The sequence below is a fragment of the Citrus sinensis genome, chromosome 9, assembly GCF_022201045.2.
Source record: "Citrus sinensis cultivar Valencia sweet orange chromosome 9, DVS_A1.0, whole genome shotgun sequence".
NCBI classification, from domain to species: domain Eukaryota; kingdom Viridiplantae; phylum Streptophyta; class Magnoliopsida; order Sapindales; family Rutaceae; genus Citrus; species Citrus sinensis.
Window position 1 is genome coordinate 28,149,800 of NC_068564.1, and position 20,918 is coordinate 28,170,717.

At 34.2% G+C, this 20,918-nt stretch overlaps 4 protein-coding genes across 9 annotated transcripts; 2 read left to right on the forward strand and 2 right to left on the reverse strand.

Annotated features, from left to right (window-relative positions):
* Positions 1 to 611: 611 nt before the first annotated feature.
* On the reverse strand, positions 612 to 3,648 carry LOC102621664 (scarecrow-like transcription factor PAT1). 3 transcript variants are annotated; one of them, XM_006474880.4, is made up of 2 exons: positions 3,485 to 3,648; positions 612 to 2,603 (listed from the first exon to the last, which is right to left on the reverse strand). In XM_006474880.4, exon 2 carries the CDS (start codon positions 2,592 to 2,594, stop codon positions 972 to 974), a length of 1,623 nt encoding a protein of 540 aa, XP_006474943.1. In that variant the 5' UTR covers positions 2,595 to 2,603; positions 3,485 to 3,648; the 3' UTR covers positions 612 to 971. The 3 variants fall into 3 exon arrangements, with proteins under 3 accessions (XP_006474943.1, XP_006474942.1, XP_015384708.1); XM_006474879.4 differs by having other exon boundaries at positions 612 to 2,693; positions 3,485 to 3,647; XM_015529222.3 differs by having other exon boundaries at positions 612 to 2,625; positions 3,485 to 3,635.
* A 6,238-nt stretch (positions 3,649 to 9,886) lies between these two features.
* LOC102622848 (F-box protein SKIP23-like) lies at positions 9,887 to 12,118 on the forward strand. The gene is made up of 3 exons (XM_006475060.4): positions 9,887 to 11,660; positions 11,785 to 11,854; positions 11,948 to 12,118. The coding sequence occupies exons 1-3, from the start codon at positions 10,122 to 10,124 to the stop codon at positions 11,983 to 11,985; spliced, it is 1,647 nt and encodes a 548-aa protein (XP_006475123.3). The 5' UTR covers positions 9,887 to 10,121; the 3' UTR covers positions 11,986 to 12,118.
* A 2,043-nt stretch (positions 12,119 to 14,161) lies between these two features.
* Positions 14,162 to 15,478, reverse strand: LOC102621380 (uncharacterized). Its single transcript, XM_006474878.4, has 4 exons — positions 15,175 to 15,478; positions 15,003 to 15,052; positions 14,536 to 14,617; positions 14,162 to 14,322 (listed from the first exon to the last, which is right to left on the reverse strand). The coding sequence occupies exons 1-4, from the start codon at positions 15,434 to 15,436 to the stop codon at positions 14,276 to 14,278; spliced, it is 441 nt and encodes a 146-aa protein (XP_006474941.1). The 5' UTR covers positions 15,437 to 15,478; the 3' UTR covers positions 14,162 to 14,275.
* A 731-nt stretch (positions 15,479 to 16,209) lies between these two features.
* Positions 16,210 to 20,568, forward strand: LOC102620715 (transcription termination factor MTERF9, chloroplastic). Of its 4 annotated transcripts, none has more exons than XM_006474875.3 (7): positions 16,210 to 16,635; positions 17,785 to 17,866; positions 17,942 to 18,108; positions 18,184 to 18,876; positions 19,148 to 19,684; positions 19,779 to 19,928; positions 20,312 to 20,568. In XM_006474875.3, exons 1-5 carry the CDS (start codon positions 16,375 to 16,377, stop codon positions 19,463 to 19,465), a joined length of 1,521 nt encoding a protein of 506 aa, XP_006474938.1. In that variant the 5' UTR covers positions 16,210 to 16,374; the 3' UTR covers positions 19,466 to 19,684; positions 19,779 to 19,928; positions 20,312 to 20,568. The 4 variants fall into 4 exon arrangements, with proteins under 4 accessions (XP_006474938.1, XP_006474939.1, XP_006474940.1 ...); XM_006474876.4 differs by having other exon boundaries at positions 19,794 to 19,928; XM_006474877.4 differs by having other exon boundaries at positions 19,855 to 19,928.
* The last annotated feature ends 350 nt before the right edge of the window (positions 20,569 to 20,918 follow it).

The window sequence follows — 20,918 nt, forward strand, 5'->3', positions numbered from 1 at the left end:
AAGAGTGTGATTCGTTTACAAGTGGACTGCGTTTCAACATAGGAGACTTGGATTGTTAAAACTCCATCTGCTGCAGTACTGCCCTGCTTTGTCGTAGTCTTTACTTGACTATGTTTATATGTGCATGTATATGTCAACCACCAGCAGCGATCAATTAAATTATTCTGAAAAGAAATACAAATTAAGCTGCAATCGGCCTGATACGTTTGAATGATTATTGCATAATCTGATATTATTATTGAGTTTTGATCATCAAATTTGTTCATTCATTACTAAACACATAAATTTCTTACCATTTTTAATTCTAAATAAATATGAAATTAAATTTATAATAATAATTCGGTTACCATTTTGGTCAGGCAACAAATTAAATATTAATCATTAGTTTATTAAGCATGTAATACAAATGATTTAAAAAGTAATTCTCATCTAATCTTGATTTTTCCAACCACTTTTACCAGATTATTTACAAAGTTGATTATCAAAGAATCTACATAAGAATTGATTATTTGGCAAGTCGACAGCCCCACCAGCTGATTTTAGATTGGAGGAAGTGCAAATTCTTCATCTGTGGAAGAAGAATATTATTCATTCTGTTTGGAAAAGCTTGCTGTTTGCCAACTAGTATATCTGTTGATTCAATGCAGAGACAAAACAAGAGATGTTTGATCTCACTAACAATTAGCATCAACATAACGCTACATGCTTAGGAACTCGTACACTTGCCAAGCTACAATTATCATCAACTATTACAGTGAACCAAATGCAATATTGCAAGGGAAGCTAGCTACCAGACACATTTTTTTGGATGGGTTTGGGGGAAGAACAGCTAACTTATTAGTAAAGGATTATCTATAATAGTACAACATTGTAACAGAGTTAAACTCGAAAAAGCATGACACATTCTCAAAGATTCTACCTCATTTTGCCAGCCGCAGAACCATGGATATGCGTTGATTGACATTGGATCTTCACCTCCATGCAGAGGAAACAATTATAGCTTGATTTTTCCAGCCAAGAAAGAGCGCTCCATCCCTCTCTTCAAGTGTGTAGTTGTCATTGTAGTTTTCCAGCAGAGTTTTGATGGTTGCATTCACAAAAGGGCTCAATGGATAGGGTGTAAACCCGGCCATTATAAAACGCGATCTCCACTTGCCAAAAGGCTCATGGCGTTCCACTCTCTCAGCTCCTTCGCATGCTATAAGGTTGACAATCTCACGTGCCAAGCAGTGCTGCTCCACATTGATTCGGTCCTTGCTATCTCTTGGCAGAGCAACATCAATTGAATCAAAGATAGCGCCATAGTGATTCATCGTTTCAAGGAAACGGTGAAAAAATGGGGCAGTATTAGTGTTGGCTTCCTGCTCAACAAGTGTCACCACCTTAGGAGACAAGCCTTTTACCAGCCTCAGGAGCCTGTCTCGATGATTCTGGATGCTCACACTTTCATCCGGCATGTGATGGAGCATCATGGAAAAATTCACGGCAAGGGCTTCACCAGGTCGAACTTCAAGGTTTTCAAGTTGAACCTCAGAACCAGAAATTGCAGCAGCATTGAACTCAAAAGGCACCTTATATAAGTCTGCGAGCTTTGATAGTCTCTGACCCACAATTTCAAGTCCTCCCCCGCGAGCATAAGCTGCTGTAGAATCATCAATGCCTGTAATTCGAATGTGTGGGGGCCCTCCAGGACGAGAAGCGAGAGCCATAATAAGTATGATCCACTGGCTGCCTTGAGCAATTAGAAAATCGATTATGTGGATTTTATTTTCGTCCTTCATGGCTTCAGCAATTGCCCCATTTGCTGACATATATCCAAACTTGAAGTATGGACAGATCTCATACAGTAAATGCATGTAAGATAGGAGCTCAGCACTGGCAGGCTCTTTGCATCTCAGGGCTTTGTAGATAGAACTTCCTGACGAGGCCAACCTTGCAATGAGCCCTTCCAACATGTAGGCTCCTAAACGTTGGATAGGATCACCAGAAACTGACACCATCTGTCGTGATTCTGCCATCAAACTTTCAGCTGCGTACATATCATTATTCTCTATAGCCTTTGCACAAGCGCAAAGTAACTCTTTCAGATCCCCTCTGGAGATTATCTCTACCAAACACTTCCACCTCTCTGATTCTGATGAGATTTGGTCTTCCTTTGGGCTGGTAACATTGTACATGGCAGGGGTATCCAAATCAGGTCCCAGCATAACGGTTTCCAATTCTCGCAGTTTGTGCCTCAGATCATTTTCATTTTGTGTTATACAAGACCCACTTACAGGTGAGCCACAGGTACGATCAGGCGACTGATACAGTTCTGAGGAATATGACTGCTGGTTTGGCCAAGAAACTTGGGTTTTTTCAGGTGAGAAACTGGCAGTGGATGGAGAATTAGGAGCACCGTGACTGCCTGTACCAGAGGATGACTCAAGGGTGCAGTATTGTTCAAAAGTATCTACTGATAGGCGTGCTCGTTCGTTGCTGTCATCAGAGGATGGCTGGTGGTCTATGTTCTGATGGGGAGGCCAATTTTTGGAGGCCAGCTTTTGCACAGGCTGGTCATAGAACTTCTGAGTTCCATCTGACATCTTATGCATCCGCGAAAACTGCATTGGGAAACACTAATTCCTTGATATAGAGCAACAAAATATGAAGTGTGGCTCAATGCAAACCAGGAAAGTTCAAGCAAAATCGTTCTGAAAAGCACAGATAAGACAGCTTTTGAGGATGACAAATCTTGGTTACTCTAATAATGAAACTCCATCATCATCAGACATGCAGGAAATTCCACATGATAAGTTGATAACATGTTGGTTATGACTAACATAAACTGAAATGCGGCCATAGGCTTAAATCGTTCTCTTAATTTTTTCTTGGTGTTACCATCGATGGATCCGGGCGATTGCATATGATCACACGGTGGATAAACTAACCCAGATGAGAAATTCACTCACTCTTAGTTGCAGATGACCAATTCCGTTTCAAATATCACTACAATTATCATAAAAGACTGGCTATTGGATTCAAAAGCTAATCACAAGCTAGCAAAGAGAAGATATTAGATACAAATCTTCCATGTGATGAAAGTGTGATTGAGAGACAAAATCATCCTCAACCAGCATCCATCCCATCAAGAAAACCACAGCTATAAAAGAAACGCATCATCAGATAAATGAAAATATCAAAAGCATATGAATAAAGAATCACCTCATGAAAAAAAATTTCAGCTAAAAAATAAATAACTGCTTTCACCGCAAAATATAGTAACTTTCAGCTCAAATAAAACAGAGAGCTACAAAATCACCACCTCAGATTATCAAAACACACCCGCATCATCATCTTCATGATCATGCAGAAGTTGTATTCAAATAAAAAAAAAAAAAAAACAGAGTAGAAAGAAACATGCAGAAATTAATACTAGTCAGCTAAAAATGAAAAGGAAGAAGGAAGTAAAAGGGGAATCATGAGATATTGAGCTTTGGCATACCTTTAGGCTTTGCCTTGAAAGCAGTTTCAAAGTTGAGAGTTGGGAGTTGAGACCGACAAAGACGCACAGATATGTAATCTTAATCTAAATCTCAGCTCATGTTTTTGTAAGTACCCGGCTGTTAGTCAGTCGTCCCCTGCTTCTGAGAATCTAATTTAATAGCTGCCACACTTTATACAACTCCCCTATTATTCAAATGCCCTTCTTCATTTCCATAATTACATTGCGGACCCACTCTTTTTGTTTTTTTGGGAAAAAAAATAAATCATACGTCATTTTTTTGGTAGCTTTTATAAAATAGGACGCCAATACAAGTCTACATATTTTAGAATAATATTAGTAATAAGAGTCCGATTATTTTAGAACCGCTCTAAAATAAAATATTTATTTATAATCATATAATTAAAATTATAATAAATTTTTTTAATATTTATCACTGTATGTGTGAAGTTGAAATTCGTACTCTATTATAGATTAGTTGTAACATATTCATAGCTTAATAATAAAAGTTATAAGTGAATGTATAAAAAAAATTTTAGAATTTATCTTGACACTATCGAATTAAAGTCAACGAAAGATATTTAATGCTTCAAAATTCAGATATAATTGGATCATTACAAAAAAACAAAGAGACTCAAACTTTCAATTTCGACAATTAACTAAAAGATAATTGTCAGCTACTCATCTTAATATCCCTCAATTCATTTTTTATATCGAAGAAGAAGCATACGCATGTTTTTATAATATGAAACATCCATTCGTGACCCACTTTAATATATTCAAATCATCTTCTAGATTATTTAACCAACCATATTTAATAAATCCCAGAACCTCTTTCTCTCTCCAACTTCATTTTCTTGGAACCTCGTTGCTCACTCTTATCCAATAACATATCACATAAATGAAAATTGTAGTTCAATGGTTCCTTTTCAATTATTTATTGAGAGGGCTGGGAGCTTTGATTTTCTTTAATCCCGTTTCGAAGAAAATACGAGATAAATACAATATTCATTTATGGTAAGCAGTTGAATGAACGACATAAAAAACAATATGACAACAACATCCTTCTCTAAGGCTAAGGTATGACTGTTAATTCTTATAGATACCTAGATAGACTGTATATAGGATCAACAAAATATATATATATATAAATTATATATAGTCAAATGTGTAACACGCCGGTGGTCGGCAGAGCCCTAGGGCCAAGTCTTTTATTAAGTACTTAACTAAAGTACGGTTGCAATTTAATAACTTAATTAAAATATTGTTATTCTTCTTTATATACGTACCTAATTTGTCAGCCATGCATGTTGAACTTAACATATTCAAAGCTAAACCTTATTTCAAAGAAAGAAATTAAAAAAAAAAAAAAAGTAAATACATGCATGCAATTTACAAGAAGATTTGGTTGATTATGAATAATCAAAATGTCTTTGTTACGTCATAGCCTCCACGATATTAATTACAAAGCCATATGATATAATCATATCAGGGAAACAAGAATCAACAAAAGGGTACTGCGGGATTAACGATGCTTTCGTATAAAGATTGAAGATAAAGCCCCCCAGGCCCCAACGTGTGGGTAAGGACCAAAGACTAATCAATAAAAAGGACCCACGCGGTGCGTTTATTGCAACAAGCGGCAGCAACGAAAATACTCTCTGAGTCTCAATTTTCATCTTCTGCTTTTCTTTCTTTCTTTCTTTCTTTCTTTTTTTTTGAATTTTCTCATTGACTGCTGCGTCTGCACCACTTGCATGAAAGTTGATTATCAAGAATAGAAAGTTATAATTATGTGATGAAGACCCGCAAAAGTTAATTGAACGCGTTTTCTTTGTAAACCTTTTATGCCAAGAAAGAATAATATTAGTAAGTGCTTAATGACTCTTTGAAATGAAGGTTTAACACGAGGGACCATCATCAATAGTTACACTTAACAGAAATTGTAGGGGATTAAACGGTAAAACAAAATCATTGTAAATGATTCTATATGAATTTTGAGTTCAGACGAAGTTGAATGATTTAATTGTTGGTTCTCTAATCATCAATAGGAATTGTGCTCAACTAAAGTTAGTTGGTGTGAGTGGTTCGATACTCTCACTTTTTAAGAGAGGTCAGGAGTTTAAGCCCCGTTCTCGTATGGAGTCATCACTTTAACCAACACTTTACTTTTTACGAGTCGATCCAGTGCAAGCAAGGATTAGTCTGGATTGTGGTACGGGCTTAAAAATATCTCTCACAGTTGAGACCCACTCAAGACTACCTCATGATTCAGACAAATATATATATATATATAAGAATTGTGCTCCGCAACTATCGATCCTGCATTTATAATGTTAAAAAGACCGTTTATACTGAATCCCCTTTTTATTACAACTTTAAACCACATAATTAAGTGCTGTCATTCTCTGTTGTTTTAGTGGCTGTTGACTCTTGTAATGAAAAAGTAGAGGAAGTGGAATTATTTGTGACCCCACGTGCTTATTACATGATGTTCAAAAATTTTTACAATATTTCTTTGTATATTTTCTACTTAGAATTAATCTGCAAACAAAATATTGAAGCTGCTGCCAAAAAGAAGAATGACGTACGTTTCGTAAATATGTTTAGGGAAAGGATATTAAGTTCCCCATACCTCCAAAGTTTGATAAAATAATTATGTATATATTTAATCTTTCAACAAGGGACATTAAGTCTCATTTTCTTATCATAATATATTTTAACCCTATTAATCCAACAAAATGATTCTAATATTTTATAATAAATAGAAATATAATGTTAAAATTAATGCAATAACATGTACATTTTAAAAATAATTTTGACATTTAAAAAATATTTTAAATCAGTTACAATCTACTAGATATATTCTTATTATATTAAACTATATTTTATAATAAATAGAAATATAATATTAAAAATAAATTATAAAATTTAAATTATTTTCAAAATCTTATAAAATTATTTTAATATTATCAATATGTGAGATATATTAAATTACTTGTAAAATCTATTTAATTAACCAAAATATTTATTTAAATATTTTAATAAATAAATAAATATTATTAAAATAAATATAATACTGTACAGTTTTAAAATTATTTCATATTTTAAAAAAATATTTTTATATTATTAATATGCTAGACAAATTAAATTACATGTATTATATTGTATTTATTAAAAAGTCTTAAAATTAATTTTTTTAGCTAACATATTCAAAGGATATTATAGTAAAAAAAAAATTTTTTTTTCTTGTTGAAAACTTATGAATTTGTATGATCATTTTTCCAAATCTTGAGTTGTGACTATCCTTTTCCCATAATTATATATTTGTCCTCCTTTTCCCATAATTATATATTTGTCCTTGTTGAAACTGAAAAAAAAAAAAAAAGAGCATTAGAAATGATATTATATATATGGAGTTTGGCCCCATTAATTAACCCAAGGAACATAACTAATAACAACAAAATAATCCCATTATGATAAGTTCAATTTGTGATAACAAGTGTGTTCAAATTTAACATATTCAAATGAGACATGCATACTCTAGCTAGATTAAGCATATAATAATGAATTAAAGTTATGATATGATAACGATATATATGCTAAACATTGGTGGGTGACTATTGATCGATGTCCTCCCATGGTTTCGCCGACCATGAAGGACCCCTTTTTAGTTGACTAACTAAACCCACGGAAAATTATTTAACATTCTCTCTACCTTCAATTTGTCTTCATTCTTTTAATATAATTAATTAAGCTCCAATATTATTCTATTCACGAATTATTAACCATTAACATATCGATGCCAAGAACAACTGCATATTTAAACTTGCATATGGCCTTTGGTTCTAGAAACATTTGACTATAAACACTCAAAATCATGCATTGCTTAAATGGATATATATATATATACTGAGAATTTACTAAAATTAACGCTAATGGAAATAGGAGTAAGATTTCATTTGAATTAATAAATAGAAAAGCACTTGGGAGTAGGTATCACCTTCAAATGGTTGAAATTATACATCAACATGGAAATGTATTATAAATACAAAATCTACCTTTTTTTTTTTTGCAATTTCTCAACAGACAGGCGGACGCGCGACAACAAAAACATCTTTGTCGCGAATATTTTTCAAGAAGGGAAGAAATTTCAAAGACGACTTTTGGTATTCAAAAAAAGGACAATCTTTGAAAAGAAATTAAAGAAACCAAAAACCAAAAACCCAAAAAAATAAAAAGAAAAAGTTGGTAGCATCGGACAAAGAGGTCGACGTTGGGTTAATTTCGAAGCAAAGTCAAGCACTGAACTGAAAACGCTTAAAGGGAAGTTTGATAAAATTGAAAGAAGACAAAAGTGCAGAAAATGATGATGAAGCAAATTGTCAACTTGGAGGATGGAGTTAGTCAATGGTGATATTAGGGTTTCTTAATTGCGCAGGGAGCGAGTGACGTTAATTTTCGCGAGGAATAAATAAAGTCAATCAGGGTCATGATAATGGATGGTGTGTGTCAGTCAGTATCGTTTAACATATTAATGTAGTTGATTTCATGTGTCCATGGGAATTCTATTTGATGAGAAAATGGGTTGTGAGAAATTGAACCCATCGACCGACCCTATTATTTATTTATTTATTCATTTACTTTTTGGGAGATTTACTGAGATATTCAAAATCTGGGAGCGCCATTTGTAATTTTAGTTAACGGGTCATTTTCTTTACACTACGAAGTCTTTACCCACCATAAACCTATGCTTAATAAAAGGATTAAGGAGTGAAATGGTTATGTGAAACTCTGGGCCCAGTCCAGGTTTTCTCATCCGGGCCTGAAAGCCCATATTTTGTGTTCTAGAAATTTTTTCACTTGTTCCTTTCGATCGGTCAGCAGTATGGCCAATTTCATTTCTAATTTTCTTTCTCTTATGGGACCCACAGGAAAAATCCGTTTCATTCTCTTTTCAATGTGGGACCCACACGATTTACATGTAATTATTGTCAAGTTGACGTGGGACCCACACTGGAATTAATTTGCAACTAAAGAAAAATGGAAGCAACTCGATTTTATGAAAAAATAGTAAATTGCAAATAAATGTGAGGTAAGTTTTACCCAAAAAAAAAAAATAATAAGTACGTTTGATATTGAGATTGGGTAATTGTATTTTAAAAATTACAGTACTAAAATATTTAATAAATAATAGCTGTTGTATTTTGAAAGATATGTTAATATAATTTTTTATTTATATAATAAAAAATTTATTATATTTTTAATAATTTTATTAAAATTATTATTTAAAATTTATACTTATTATATATTTACTAATTTTTATTTTATAATTACAGTTTTTTTTTCCACAGCTGGTGGTTTTCCTAAATGCACTCAAAATCTAAAAAACAATTCCAAACAAAATCTTCGCTATTTTAAATTATGTCCGACAAGGTTCACCCCCCCCCCCCCCCCCCCCCCCGCCCCCTACAAAAATTGAATACAATTGAAATAAACTAGATGATGATCAAATTATTTCACCACTTTTATAAACAATATGTCGATTGGATTTAATTTGTTGATGTGTTTTGTTCCTTTTTTTCCTTTTTGACAATTATTGTAAACTGAGGTAGAAAACAAAATATTAAATCATCAAGGATTTTGATTTTGTTAAGCCCCGTATAGTTAGTTCTTTTAATGGGCACGCCAGTCTGTAAGATAAATTTATTGACAAAAATGAAGAGGATTTAGATTATAGATTTCCAAATATATAAAGTTATATCATATTTCTTCATACAATAATAGTTGTAAATCAATAAAGTTTTATTTAGATTTACAACTTAGATTTCCTTACATAAAAAATGAATTTGATTCAGCATATTAATCAAGTTCTAAACCATTGAATTAATCTTAATGGTATATGATGAGTACTGATAATTAATTGTATTTTAATAATGTCTCACAAAAATTAACTAGCTAAAATAGTTCGAAATATCATCTGAATATTTTGTATAATTTATTAATCATATTGTTAAATTGAGAAAATAAATTTTGTAATAATCAATATCCAATATCTAGTAATAGTTTCGAAAAATAAATTGGCGCCAACTTCTGCGTCGTCTTCATCTTCGATACCTTAACGGTCACTATCTATCTATCTTTTCTAATCAAATATATTACAGTTCCATTTTATATGTCATCTCAACCACAATAATCATAATATCCATCACAACATTACCTTCTACATCCACTATTTTTCAGTCAGAAAACATAAATTTTCTAGACAATTGTTAAACAAGAAAATTGAAGCCAAAATATATAATAACCTTTTTTTCTTAAAAAAAAAAAAAAAACTTCCAAACATGAAAATTTTCAGTTTTCCAAAATGAGTTGAAAAATTGAAAATGCTACCCAGCCCCACAGACTTAAGAGTAAGCGTTACATGCAACAAAAAGACTGCCACCACCAACCAACTGTAAGCATTTGGATGCAGCTCCTGGAGGCAAAATATTGCAGCTCTGTCTTTTTATATCAACCAAGCGTTTAGTTTCCAGTAACCCACAAATCTTCAGCAGCCTCATTTCTTCTCAAAAGCAAAATTAGGGTTAGGGTTGGTGCAAGTTTGACAGTAGCCCTGTACCAATACTGCTCCATCATGTCAGCAAGCAAAAAGCCTCAACTCTCAGACTCAGTCTCTTCCTGGGCTGATCTCCCCAAAGAACTCTTGCTTCTCATTGCCAAACTCCTTGATACTGATGATGATCACCGTCATCACATCAACCTTCGCCGTTTTCGAGCTGTGTGCCCGCAATGGCGCAACGCAGCCTCTACCCAACCCATCAAGTCTCCACCACTACTGCCCATGAATTTAAGATTTCCAATCACACTTTTCAGCAACACCTCCTTTTTCCCATTCACCTTGTATCAAACCACTGTCTATCGCATCGAAGAACCTGGCAGTTCTCCCAAAAACAGCTGGCTCATCAAGGTCAGCGAGCAAGTCAACGGCAGGTCCCGTCTCATGAATCCATTCTCCTCGCTTCCCATTAAATACTTGCTCGACAACCGTTTACCAAAGCAAGTGAACTTGCTCAACTTCCGATTTTCGGAAGTATGCAACCGGTTTTACCTTCGCCCCAACAGCGGCACCGCCGGTTTTGATGATCCCGACATCATGCCTTGTTTCAAGGCGGCGTTGCCGTCTGATTTTCGTTCAAGCGATGATCATCAGAGGTTTCTCGTGATTGATCAGGACGGGGAGTTGCGCTGTCCCAGAGACGGGGCTCATTTCTGGAGGAGGATTGAGAGAGATTCTGGATTTGTTGACGTTGATACTTACAAGAACAAGTTCTACGCCATTGAACTGAATGGCAAAGTTAGGGTTTTTGAGGAGTTATCGTCTTCTTCTCTTGATGCCAGCGCTTGTTCTGTCAGACTTTCTCAACCAAACGATCGGTTGTGTACTTGTGGTGAGTGGTATTTTTTGCAATCTGATGGGGCTTTGTACTTGGTGGGAAAAATTATCCATACATGTCAGCAGCAAGCAGCTGCGGTAGTATTTTATCAGAATGTTGCTGCCGTTGCTGCTGCTGCTGGTGGCGGCGGTGCCGCAGCTGGTGATGGTGGTGATGATGATGACGAAGATGATGAAGATAGTGATGAGACCGATGGTGATGGTGATGATGATAATGATGAAGATACTGATGAGAGTGATGATTATGGTGATGATGATGATGATGAGCATGATGTTAATGATGATAACGACGACGACGAGGACGACGAGGAGGATAATCTCGGAGATTTTTTAGGAGTTAATTTTGTTCCAAATGTGGTATTCAAAGTGTATAAACTGAATGACAGTCATTCAGTTGAATACACTTGGGATCCTGTCACGGATTTGGGTGATCAGATATTTTTCATAAGCCGCGATTGCTCGTTTGCGGTTTCATCCCAAGATTTTGCCAATTGTGGTGGGAATTGCATAATCTTCGTAGACGACCCAATTTATCGAAATAATCATTGGCATTTTCGCATTGCTGATGAGCCTGCTGGACTAGCCGAGAGAAGAGTTGGTATATATGATTTGCATTTGGGAGTACTGATCAGACCTCTCAAACTGATCCCCAGATATTTCAACATGTTCTGGCCACCCCCGGCTTGGTTGAGTTCCAATCATCAATGCTGCTCCATGAATGTAAGCTTTTACCAGCTTTGAGTACATTTACATGCTATTTAATTTGATGGTGCTCGGACGTTTGGATTTTACACAATTCGGATTTGAATGTGCAACCCTAACATTTCTTCATAACAACCTGCAGTACTATTGGTTAACGAATTATATGAACGCTGTAAAGATGCAGGCAGCCAACATTTCTTACTTCAGACCAGGTAATTAGAAAAGCACTCATGGATATGTTCTAGCTGTCATATATATATATATATTCTGATACAAATCATTATTCTTATTATTTTTTCCAACAGATTTACTGTTAACTGAGATGAAACTTCCAGAAATGTAGTAATCTTGAGACAGAAAAGTTGATTACTCCTGTCTGGAGCTGGAAGAATGATAGACAAATCAGGACTTCGCTGTTGTGTTAAGTTTCTTTTATATTGAATTACCTTGAGACAATTTTATTCTCGCTAAATGATGACTTTGTTATTTAAAATGGATCTTTAAGGAGGAATGTATGTTGTGATTTTGATGTTTAATTTTCGTATCTTTAGCCTATATATTAATTGTTAATTACGGCCGATAATCACATCTCCTTGTTTATCCAACCATAAGCATTACTTTGTGGAATGGAATTTTACTAATAAAGAGTAATGCTACGTTTACAAGGTTGAGGGAGATGTGAAGTTTTTATGCCAACTGATTAATGAGACTTACAAGTAAACTTTTTATAATTCATTATATGGCAATGAGGTTACAAGGTAAGTCATCATTTGCTACATGGCAATTTAAAATGTTGATTCATATGCAATAGTAGAAACAATGTGTTTTTTTTTTTTAAAAAAAAAGATGAGAATTTGGGAATGATTTTAGTAATTGTCCTAATTGGTATTTTGGTTACATATAAATGTTTCCTAAAATAATGAGTGTGCTGAGTATTTTTTTTTATGAGTGTAAATAGTCCCATTCATTTGAATAAAATCATTACTTGAAATTAATTGAAAGAGATAATTCAAATGTCAGTAAAGTATAGTTACTAATTCTTATATTGAGTTTACTTTTTATTTTCTTAGGATAACCAAAATTATGAAATCTTGATGTTGTTGTATATATCATGGAGGAAGGATTCTTTCATTAATTATATTTCCTTTCTTACATTTTATTTCTAAATCAATTGTTTTTGTTATACTAGTTCGTTATTTGCATGTAAAAATACATTTTCTTTTTGCGCATCTGATGCATGGCTAGCGTTTTATTTTATAATTAATTACATTAGTTGATCATCAACTTCAAGAGCGAGAACTCTTTCAAATAGATGAACCTGCAAAATTTACAAAAATAATCTAAATTTTTTTATAGTTTTCAGAATTAGTCACCCTAAGTTTTTCTCTCATTACTTAACCAATTATTATTATTATTGGCTGAGTAATTAGAAACCAAACTCTTTACGAAAGCTTGTAAAATGGTCACTTTGCAGGGTGTGCAATTTGTAGCTGTTCTGTTCGCTGAATTTCAAATTATCAAAGTTTTGATCTTTTATGTGTTAAAGAATCTCATTTGAAACTTTTATCATATGTGTCTACTAAAACTAGCCTAAGTATATTTTGTTCAAATCAATATATGAAATTCTGAATGTATAGCTTTTTTTTAGCCTCGTAATTTATAGATGTTTTAAAAATGACTCTACTAGTTTGCATGTTTTTGCATTCTGAAAAGCCCCCTTGAACACGGGAAATTTGCAAAAATAGCTATAATATTTTTATATTTTTTTAAATTTAACCCCTTAAATTTTTTTCTATCATAACTACCCAATATACTAAACTTTTGGACCAAATTGTCCTCATCACTTTCATCAAATTTTCAAATAATGCCACTCTTACAATACTCAACACTCTCAACACCCTCAACAAACCTCAACACTCTCAATAAATCTTAACATTCTCAACACTCTCAGCATAACAAAAGTATAAAATCATCAATTGGAAGAGCATTCTAAAGGTTATTCTATGTTCTTATACAAATATGAATTTTTAATGTATTAAGTATATGGTTTAAGTTCAAAATTGATGTAGATTTTGTTGTAAATGTTGTTATTTTTCATTTATAAAGTAATGTAATTTGTTAAGTAGTTAGATTTGAGTTGAGAAATAAAAAACAAATCATTAAAAAAAGTAGAAGTTCGAGTTAGAAAAAAAACTCAGATTATGTGAGACATGTTGAATTATGCACGACATGTGCTTCTCCCGCATAAAGACCATTGTCGCCCAACATATATTGCATAAAATTATAGTATGTGTGACGGTACTTTTTGGAGGTCATAACTTAGGCTATATGTATCCATTTTTGACACTCTGAAAGCCCCCCCCCCCCAACTAAAAATCTTGATTAGACTATTCCATCTTTTTTTTTCCCAACAAGATTTGTCATTCCCAAGCTTGAAAATATGTATTGAAATAATAAATTGAAAACATTCGATGAATTTGTGCTGTGCCTGTAGAATGAGTATCGGTAGAAGCAATCACTAAAGTATTAGACAAGTTTAATTTCTATATTAATTGTGTAGAAACCATACATACATTTTTTTGCTTATTAGGGCATATCGCTATAGATAAATTGCAAAAAGAACTTTGATTGATTCAACCGGTAAAGAATCGCTTCCATGATTGCCAAGGGAGAAATCCACCTACAATTAATAAATTAATAGCAAAAAATTTAATGAAGAGAACAAATTACACTTAACCAACCATAAAAGTAACACAATTTCTGTTAAACTGATATTTGCACCAAAGATTAAGAGTATGCATGCATTGAAATATGATTAGGTACGCGACTGCCCCACAGTTTTATATCAGATCAGGTCCGTACATGCATAATTAAATCAAACCATATGACATACCACATTCGGGGCATTTAAAATAATCCTTTTCCCTTAATACGAGTCCTGACCCTCCACAAACCTCACATCTTCTCTGTGCTATCTGCAGCCACAAGAATGGAATCATTATACATGTAATTAAAAAAAATAAAGTTATAAAAATAACTAATTTCGTCTCTACTCTAGCGTTAGAACAATAATGGTAAAAAAAAAAAAACATATTGTTGATGGGTAAGTATGATATTTTCACATGCACATTGATTATCTGAGAGACAAAGATTTCTAAAATTAAAACTAATTAATTATTTGTTTATAATTGAAAGGTCATATTTGCTGATATGCCCTCCAACTGTGTGTTTTCTTTATTATTAATTTCCTAGATGCCCAAATATTAAGTATATATTAGATATTATTGTAAGTAATTGTATAGATAAAAATACAATCACATACAATTAGTTGAACGTATATATATACATACACACACTTACAATTCTTTTGCTGAACTCAATTCCTGCGACTACAAAGGGGGTAACACCAGCTGCATCCATGCACACATGATAAACAAATTAAAACAAGAAAAAAAATATATGTAGAATTATAATTAGGATGAAAAATTATATATTTTTTTCTTTTTCAATTTTACAGAGATATAATACATACCAATAGCACCGACAATAATCTGCCATGTGACCTCGGCCGTGACGGGATCAGCTACACTAGAAACATCGTTACTCGCTGCACTTGGAGCTGCCAACCGTCGATTTCCAATCAAATTGTAGCAGCATCTTCTTCTGTTGCAACATGCAAATTCGACCTTTGATATACAATACTTTGTGGTTCTGTTTACTGATGGAGTGTTTGAGATGGGGGTTGCAATAGAAGGAGAAAAGATTGAAGCTGCTTCCATGGCATGGCATGGCATGGCATAGAGATGATCAAGCTGTGTTTGAGTTGACAGTGTGGTTTTTGAATTGAGGATAATGACCCGTTTAAAATGGGCCACGTTGGCCTTTTTCTGGGTCGGGTTGGCGCCAACCGCATATAAATCATGTGGTTTTAATCGTGTGTACGTAAGTGTCTGCACAAGTTGCTGATAGGCGCACCGTTTTGTTGAATCGGACGACAAACCGTTTCACCAGTCACGACAATTTAATAATTATTGATTAATTGATACCATATGACCAATTTAATGACATTCACTTGCCCTATCCAATCATTCACCACGTTATCGTTGTATAACAACTAGGCTTTCGAATATTATTAAATAGCGCTAATTTTGTATTTGTCCCAAAAAAAAATATATTCTTAGTGCTCAATTTTAAAAAAAATAATAATCAAAACAACTTGGAAAATAAATACAATATAAAAAAAATCATACAATTCTTAGATATCTCCAATAAAAAAAACCTAACACAATATATAATAAACCATAGCATAGTGCAAAGCGTTGAAATGTCAAAAAATTAGAACTAAAAATACCACCGATTAAAATCCTAAACCTTAATTCTAAAATTGGATTAGTTTCATGCAGGATTTAGGACGTGCTCCGTGAAATTCTACTCTCAATAAGTTGATAATATTATGTATCCAATTATGTTATTAATTGATAAAATACAAAACTAAAGGGTTCTAGACGGTAATATGGATTTTTTTTTTTTTTTTTCACAAAAGGTACCCAAAAATCAAATTCCTAAAGTTTTCTACCCAGAAAAAAACATGACAAGATAACGAAAATGACAGTCAGGACAGATACAGTAAGCAACGCAAAGAAAGGTTTAAGCTTTACAGATTCTCTCACTATTAGGGTTCTTGGGTATATTCTCTTTTTCTTCTTCTCTTTCTATTTTATCTCTAAAAGCCATGTCACTTCTGTGTCTCCACTCGGTGTTCAGTTCCCCGGCGACAATTCTTCACTCTCACTCTTTGGTTCAGACTAGACCCAATACGCCCCGTTTTGTGGTCTTATCCACTCATTCTAATGCTAAGATTCTTAAGACTAATAGGAAGTCGAGGTACGGGCAGACGCTGTCTTTGTATGACGATGACAGTGAAGAGGAAGGAGAAGATGATGATGATGATGACGATGAGGGGAAGGAAGATGATTGGTTAGCTGAGGATGATGTGAGTTGTTCCCCCCCCCCCCCCCCCCCCCCCCCCCACCAAAAAAAAACAATATTTCTTTTTTTTCCCTCCTTTTTGCTGTGGATAGCATTAGAAGTTTGCGTTTTCTTATTAACATTTTTGCAGTACTTTCTTTCTTTAATTTTGATTGCTGATGTTCTATTTGAGGTTTTTGAATGTCCCCTTTGCTTAGGTTGCTACTAAAATTGACAATTAACCACAAAGGTTTGAACTTTCTGTTTGATGTCGTTTCTCTGTCAATAGCTTGCTTCAATTGAGTTAATTTGGTTATATGATGCTCAGTTAAGAGCAAATTAGCCTTTCATTATTTATTTTTATTATTTTAAAATTAACCAGTGGTTGCTCTATTATTGGAAAAGTGAATTGCTCTTCTTACCGTTGTGTTACATTAAGGTTCAGTAGTTTAGCTTTGGATTCAATTTTCCCAATGGCTAGTCATGATGCTGTCTCTATTAATTTTGAACTTAAGCTTCGTTTGATATTGTGGTATTTTGGTTTTAAGCAGAACCACTGTGGAATGAAAGCTTTAGCAGTTAACGAAAGTTGATGTTTTCAGGTAGACACCAATAACCATCAAGCAAAAGTTGTTATTAAATTTAGAGCTTATTTTTGGGTAAACAGCTGCCAAGGAGCTTAAAACAAATGGAGGAATAGTTTTTGAATGGGAATCACCTTGGAAGCATTATATTCTTCAGTTTGTTGTATAGGATGGCTTCCTATTTTGCTTATGACCTTGTTGAAGATGATTGATTTGTACTAAATATGGACATATTACTCTAAGGCAAGCATTGTTGACTCCGGAGGGTACTGCATATAAGAATCTTGTGGGCATAATACATACAAAAAAGCTAACTCATAACTTGAAGGTTGCCCAAGCCTTGTATACTTAACCTACGATCATTCTCAGCCACTGTGGGATAATCTGCCTTATGCTACACTGCTGAAGTGATTCAGCCTATGACCCACAAGCATGTTTCATTTTTATCTGTTTTAATTAAATATTTGACTGCCTTTGTGTTAGTGCTTTTCAACTGTATGCATAATGATAGATAGGTTAATACTGAACACATTACTTTTCTAGTTTCTTTAACTTACAGCTTTGCTCATAGTTTTTTTATTTTTTTGCAGGACTTTGCAGAAATCGAGGAATATGATGTCAATGGAAGTAAGTATAGGTCACAGATGGGAGTCAATAAAAGTAAAAGTAAAGGTATGCCTTAAGAGTTAAAAGCATTCTCCAAAAATATTCAGAAAAGTGCAGCTAAGAGATAACTTCTTCGTGCAGGCAGTCGGAGGTCACCAGTGAAAGGCTGTGGTGTAGGATCATTCAGATCTGGACGAAGCCTTCAAGTTGCACAAGAGCAATTGGACATCAGAAACAGACGGAACACAATCAAGAATAGTTTTGATGATACTTACTACAATAGTAAGGATGTCAATCAGAGAGGAAAGGTATGAAAGCTGTCAAATGTTACTATGAATTGTGCCAATGGCGAAAGGGTTTTTATATAATTTCTTTTGCTGCAGGTGAGGACAAGGAATGCTACAGAAAACAGGTACCAACAGCTTTCAGAAGAAATTGAGTTGGATGAGAAATGGCTTCCCCTTCTTGATTATTTAAGCACCTTTGGGCTGAAGGAATCTCATTTTATTCAGATGTATGAGAGGCACATGCCTTCCCTTCAGATAAATGTATGTTCTGCCCGGGAAAGGTTGGAATACTTGTTGAGTGTTGGTGTCAAACAGAGAGATGTCAGAAGAATACTTTTGAGGCAACCGCAAATTTTGGAATACACTGTTGAGAACAATCTGGAGTCTCATGTTGCTTTCCTTATCAGTTTGGGTATACCAAATTCCAAAATAGGGCAGATAATTGCCGCTACTCCATCCCTGTTTTCTTACAGTGTTGAGAACTCATTAAAACCAACTGTGAGATACTTGGTTGAGGAGGTTGGTATCAATGAAAAGAGTTTAGGTAAAGTTGTGCAACTGAGCCCTCAAGTCCTGGTTCAGCGGATTGACATATCATGGAATACTCGCTGTATTTTTCTCTCAAAGGAATTAGGAGCTCCAAGAGATGATGTGGTGAAGATGGTGACAAAACACCCCCAGCTTCTTCATTATAGCATTGACGATGGTTTACTGCCTAGGATAAATTTTCTAAGGAGCATTGGAATGCGTAATTCTGATATCTTAAAAGTCTTGAGAAGCCTTACGCAGGTCAGCTTACTTATAGTGAATTGCGCCATGTTTTCTTTTGTCTGTGCCCCTATTGAATTCCTATGCTTCTTTGTTGATGAAAGTGGTTTAGGTTTTGCACTTACCTTTTTTTCTCAGTGGGTGTTCTTGGTTTTTTTCTTCATTTGCAATGAAGATTTTCAAGTTGAACAGAAACAGAGTGGTTTCTTCAACCTTGTCTTTTAATTTTAAAAGATGTTTTGCCTTTTACTGGAAATATTTCTAAATGAATGTTCTTTGAATGCATTTGCAGGTACTGTCTCTCTCACTGGAAGACAATCTAAAACCAAAGTATACGTACTTGATTAATGAGCTTCATAATGAAGTGCAGTCCTTGACCAAATATCCCATGTACTTGAGCTTGTCTTTGGACCAGAGAATTCGACCTCGACATAGGTTCTTGGTTTCCCTTAAGAAAGCTCCAAAGGGACCATTCCCTCTGAGTTTATTCATTCCAACTGATGAATGCTTTTGTCAGAAGTGGGCTGGAACTACTGTAGACAAATACTTGGCATTTCGGCAGAAGTTACTGCTTAAAGATTTTGCTAAAAAATATGAGAGGCGAGGATAATATGTTGCCCCAAGTATTTCCTGTGTTTTCACTATAACAGACTTATAGAGGTGCAGAGTGATCTAATTTTAAACCGGGTTCGCTAAGTGGTTAAGGATATTTTGGGTTGTCAAAGAAAAATATAGAATACCGGCGTGATCTCTTCATCATTTTCATTGACCAATAAAGCTGGATTTATGCAATTGGTGTCTCAGGTTATCAGAGTACTGTAAGCCTTTGGTAAGTACTTAATGCATTTGTGTATTCAATTGTGTTTTTCCTCATTTTCCTTTCTTCTATATGTAAGGCGTCACTATACTAACATTCTGTTCAGTGTCATATTGTGCAGGAGCTGCTCCTATTTCGTGTTTTGCATTTGATGCTTATGCTTTTAAGTCAATGGCATGCAGATGCAGATATTTCTAACTTCAGGTGATGAAAGACAAGAAGAATAAGTCATCAACACTTAGTTTTTAACCATAAGGTTAGTTATTGAACATTTAACAATAGATTCTCATAAGTGGGCATAGAAAATTCAAGCTGCATATTTGGCAATGGTAGTTGCCATGGAAATAGTATGGCCGCCGGTCAGGCCTATGATTTAATAGACCCTTTATATGTTCCTTACTGTAAAATCTCCATACTTTTTTATGGTTGCTACATTACACTTTTGTGCCTTTGCACCATTGGATGGCCTCACTTCAGCAATCGCCTTTTTTTTTATTCGGGTTTATTTAAATATTTACCACTGTATGCGAAGGACTTGAACGAACTATTTTCCAATGAATTTTTTTTCTTCAGATCAGTTATTTGGGTGCTGCTGGTTACAAACTCATGGTTTTTTAATTTTTACCTGACCCTTTGCAGGTTTGCATCCTGCTTCTGACTCATGAGGAAGACAATTTTGTACAAGCAAGTTGTATTTACCGCGGGTTTTCTAGCTTCCTCCAGGACACTTTCAAATTTTCATTTTTGAATTCTCTCATACTTTCTACTCATTATAGTTAGCTTTTGCTCTCTCACATGTAATTGTTGCAATTTTCTATTGTATGTACCTGTGTTTGGATGAGTGTAAATAAGATTTTTACTTTGCTTAATATCATATTTTACATGTTTCTATATTACCTGGCCGCTAAACATGGCTTGACTAGCTTTTTATCCCTGTACAGATTATTTTATGTCAATCATTGCCAATTTCTTTGCTGGATATAAGATTGAAGCCGTGTGATTGTTGCTGGAGCGTGATAACACAATGTTGCATTATCATCAGGAAAAGTGTAACAGGGCAAATTTAACACGTGCGGAGCATGCGATAAATGTTACTTACAAATTTAAATCCTTACAAGAAAAACTCCAATTGAAATACTTCAAATTTTTAATCATCTAAAACCACAAATCCTTGTGTCTAATATTAAATAATTTCTCCCAAAAATATAAATATAACAAAAGTCTCAAAACTCTCAAATTATAAGTT

Excerpts from the sequence above, each read along its gene's own strand:
- LOC102620715 (XM_006474875.3), top strand. The coding sequence starts at position 16,375 with ATGTCACTTCTGTGTCTCCACTCGGTGTTCAGTTCCCCGGCGACAATT. Across the intron at positions 16,636-17,784 it reads ATTGGTTAGCTGAGGATGAT|GACTTTGCAGAAATCGAGGA; the intron begins GTGAGTTGTTCC and ends ATTTTTTTGCAG. Across the intron at positions 18,877-19,147 it reads TCTTGAGAAGCCTTACGCAG|GTACTGTCTCTCTCACTGGA; the intron begins GTCAGCTTACTT and ends ATGCATTTGCAG.
- LOC102622848 (XM_006475060.4), top strand. The coding sequence starts at position 10,122 with ATGTCAGCAAGCAAAAAGCCTCAACTCTCAGACTCAGTCTCTTCCTGG. Across the intron at positions 11,661-11,784 it reads ATCAATGCTGCTCCATGAAT|TACTATTGGTTAACGAATTA; the intron begins GTAAGCTTTTAC and ends AACAACCTGCAG. Across the intron at positions 11,855-11,947 it reads CATTTCTTACTTCAGACCAG|ATTTACTGTTAACTGAGATG; the intron begins GTAATTAGAAAA and ends TTTTTCCAACAG.
- LOC102621664 (XM_006474879.4), bottom strand. The coding sequence starts at position 2,609 with ATGCAGTTTTCGCGGATGCATAAGATGTCAGATGGAACTCAGAAGTTC.
- LOC102621380 (XM_006474878.4), bottom strand. The coding sequence starts at position 15,436 with ATGCCATGCCATGCCATGGAAGCAGCTTCAATCTTTTCTCCTTCTATT. Across the intron at positions 14,618-15,002 it reads TTGAGTTCAGCAAAAGAATT|ATAGCACAGAGAAGATGTGA; the intron begins GTAAGTGTGTGT and ends TTGTGGCTGCAG. Across the intron at positions 14,323-14,535 it reads TTTTAAATGCCCCGAATGTG|GTGGATTTCTCCCTTGGCAA; the intron begins GTATGTCATATG and ends TATTAATTGTAG.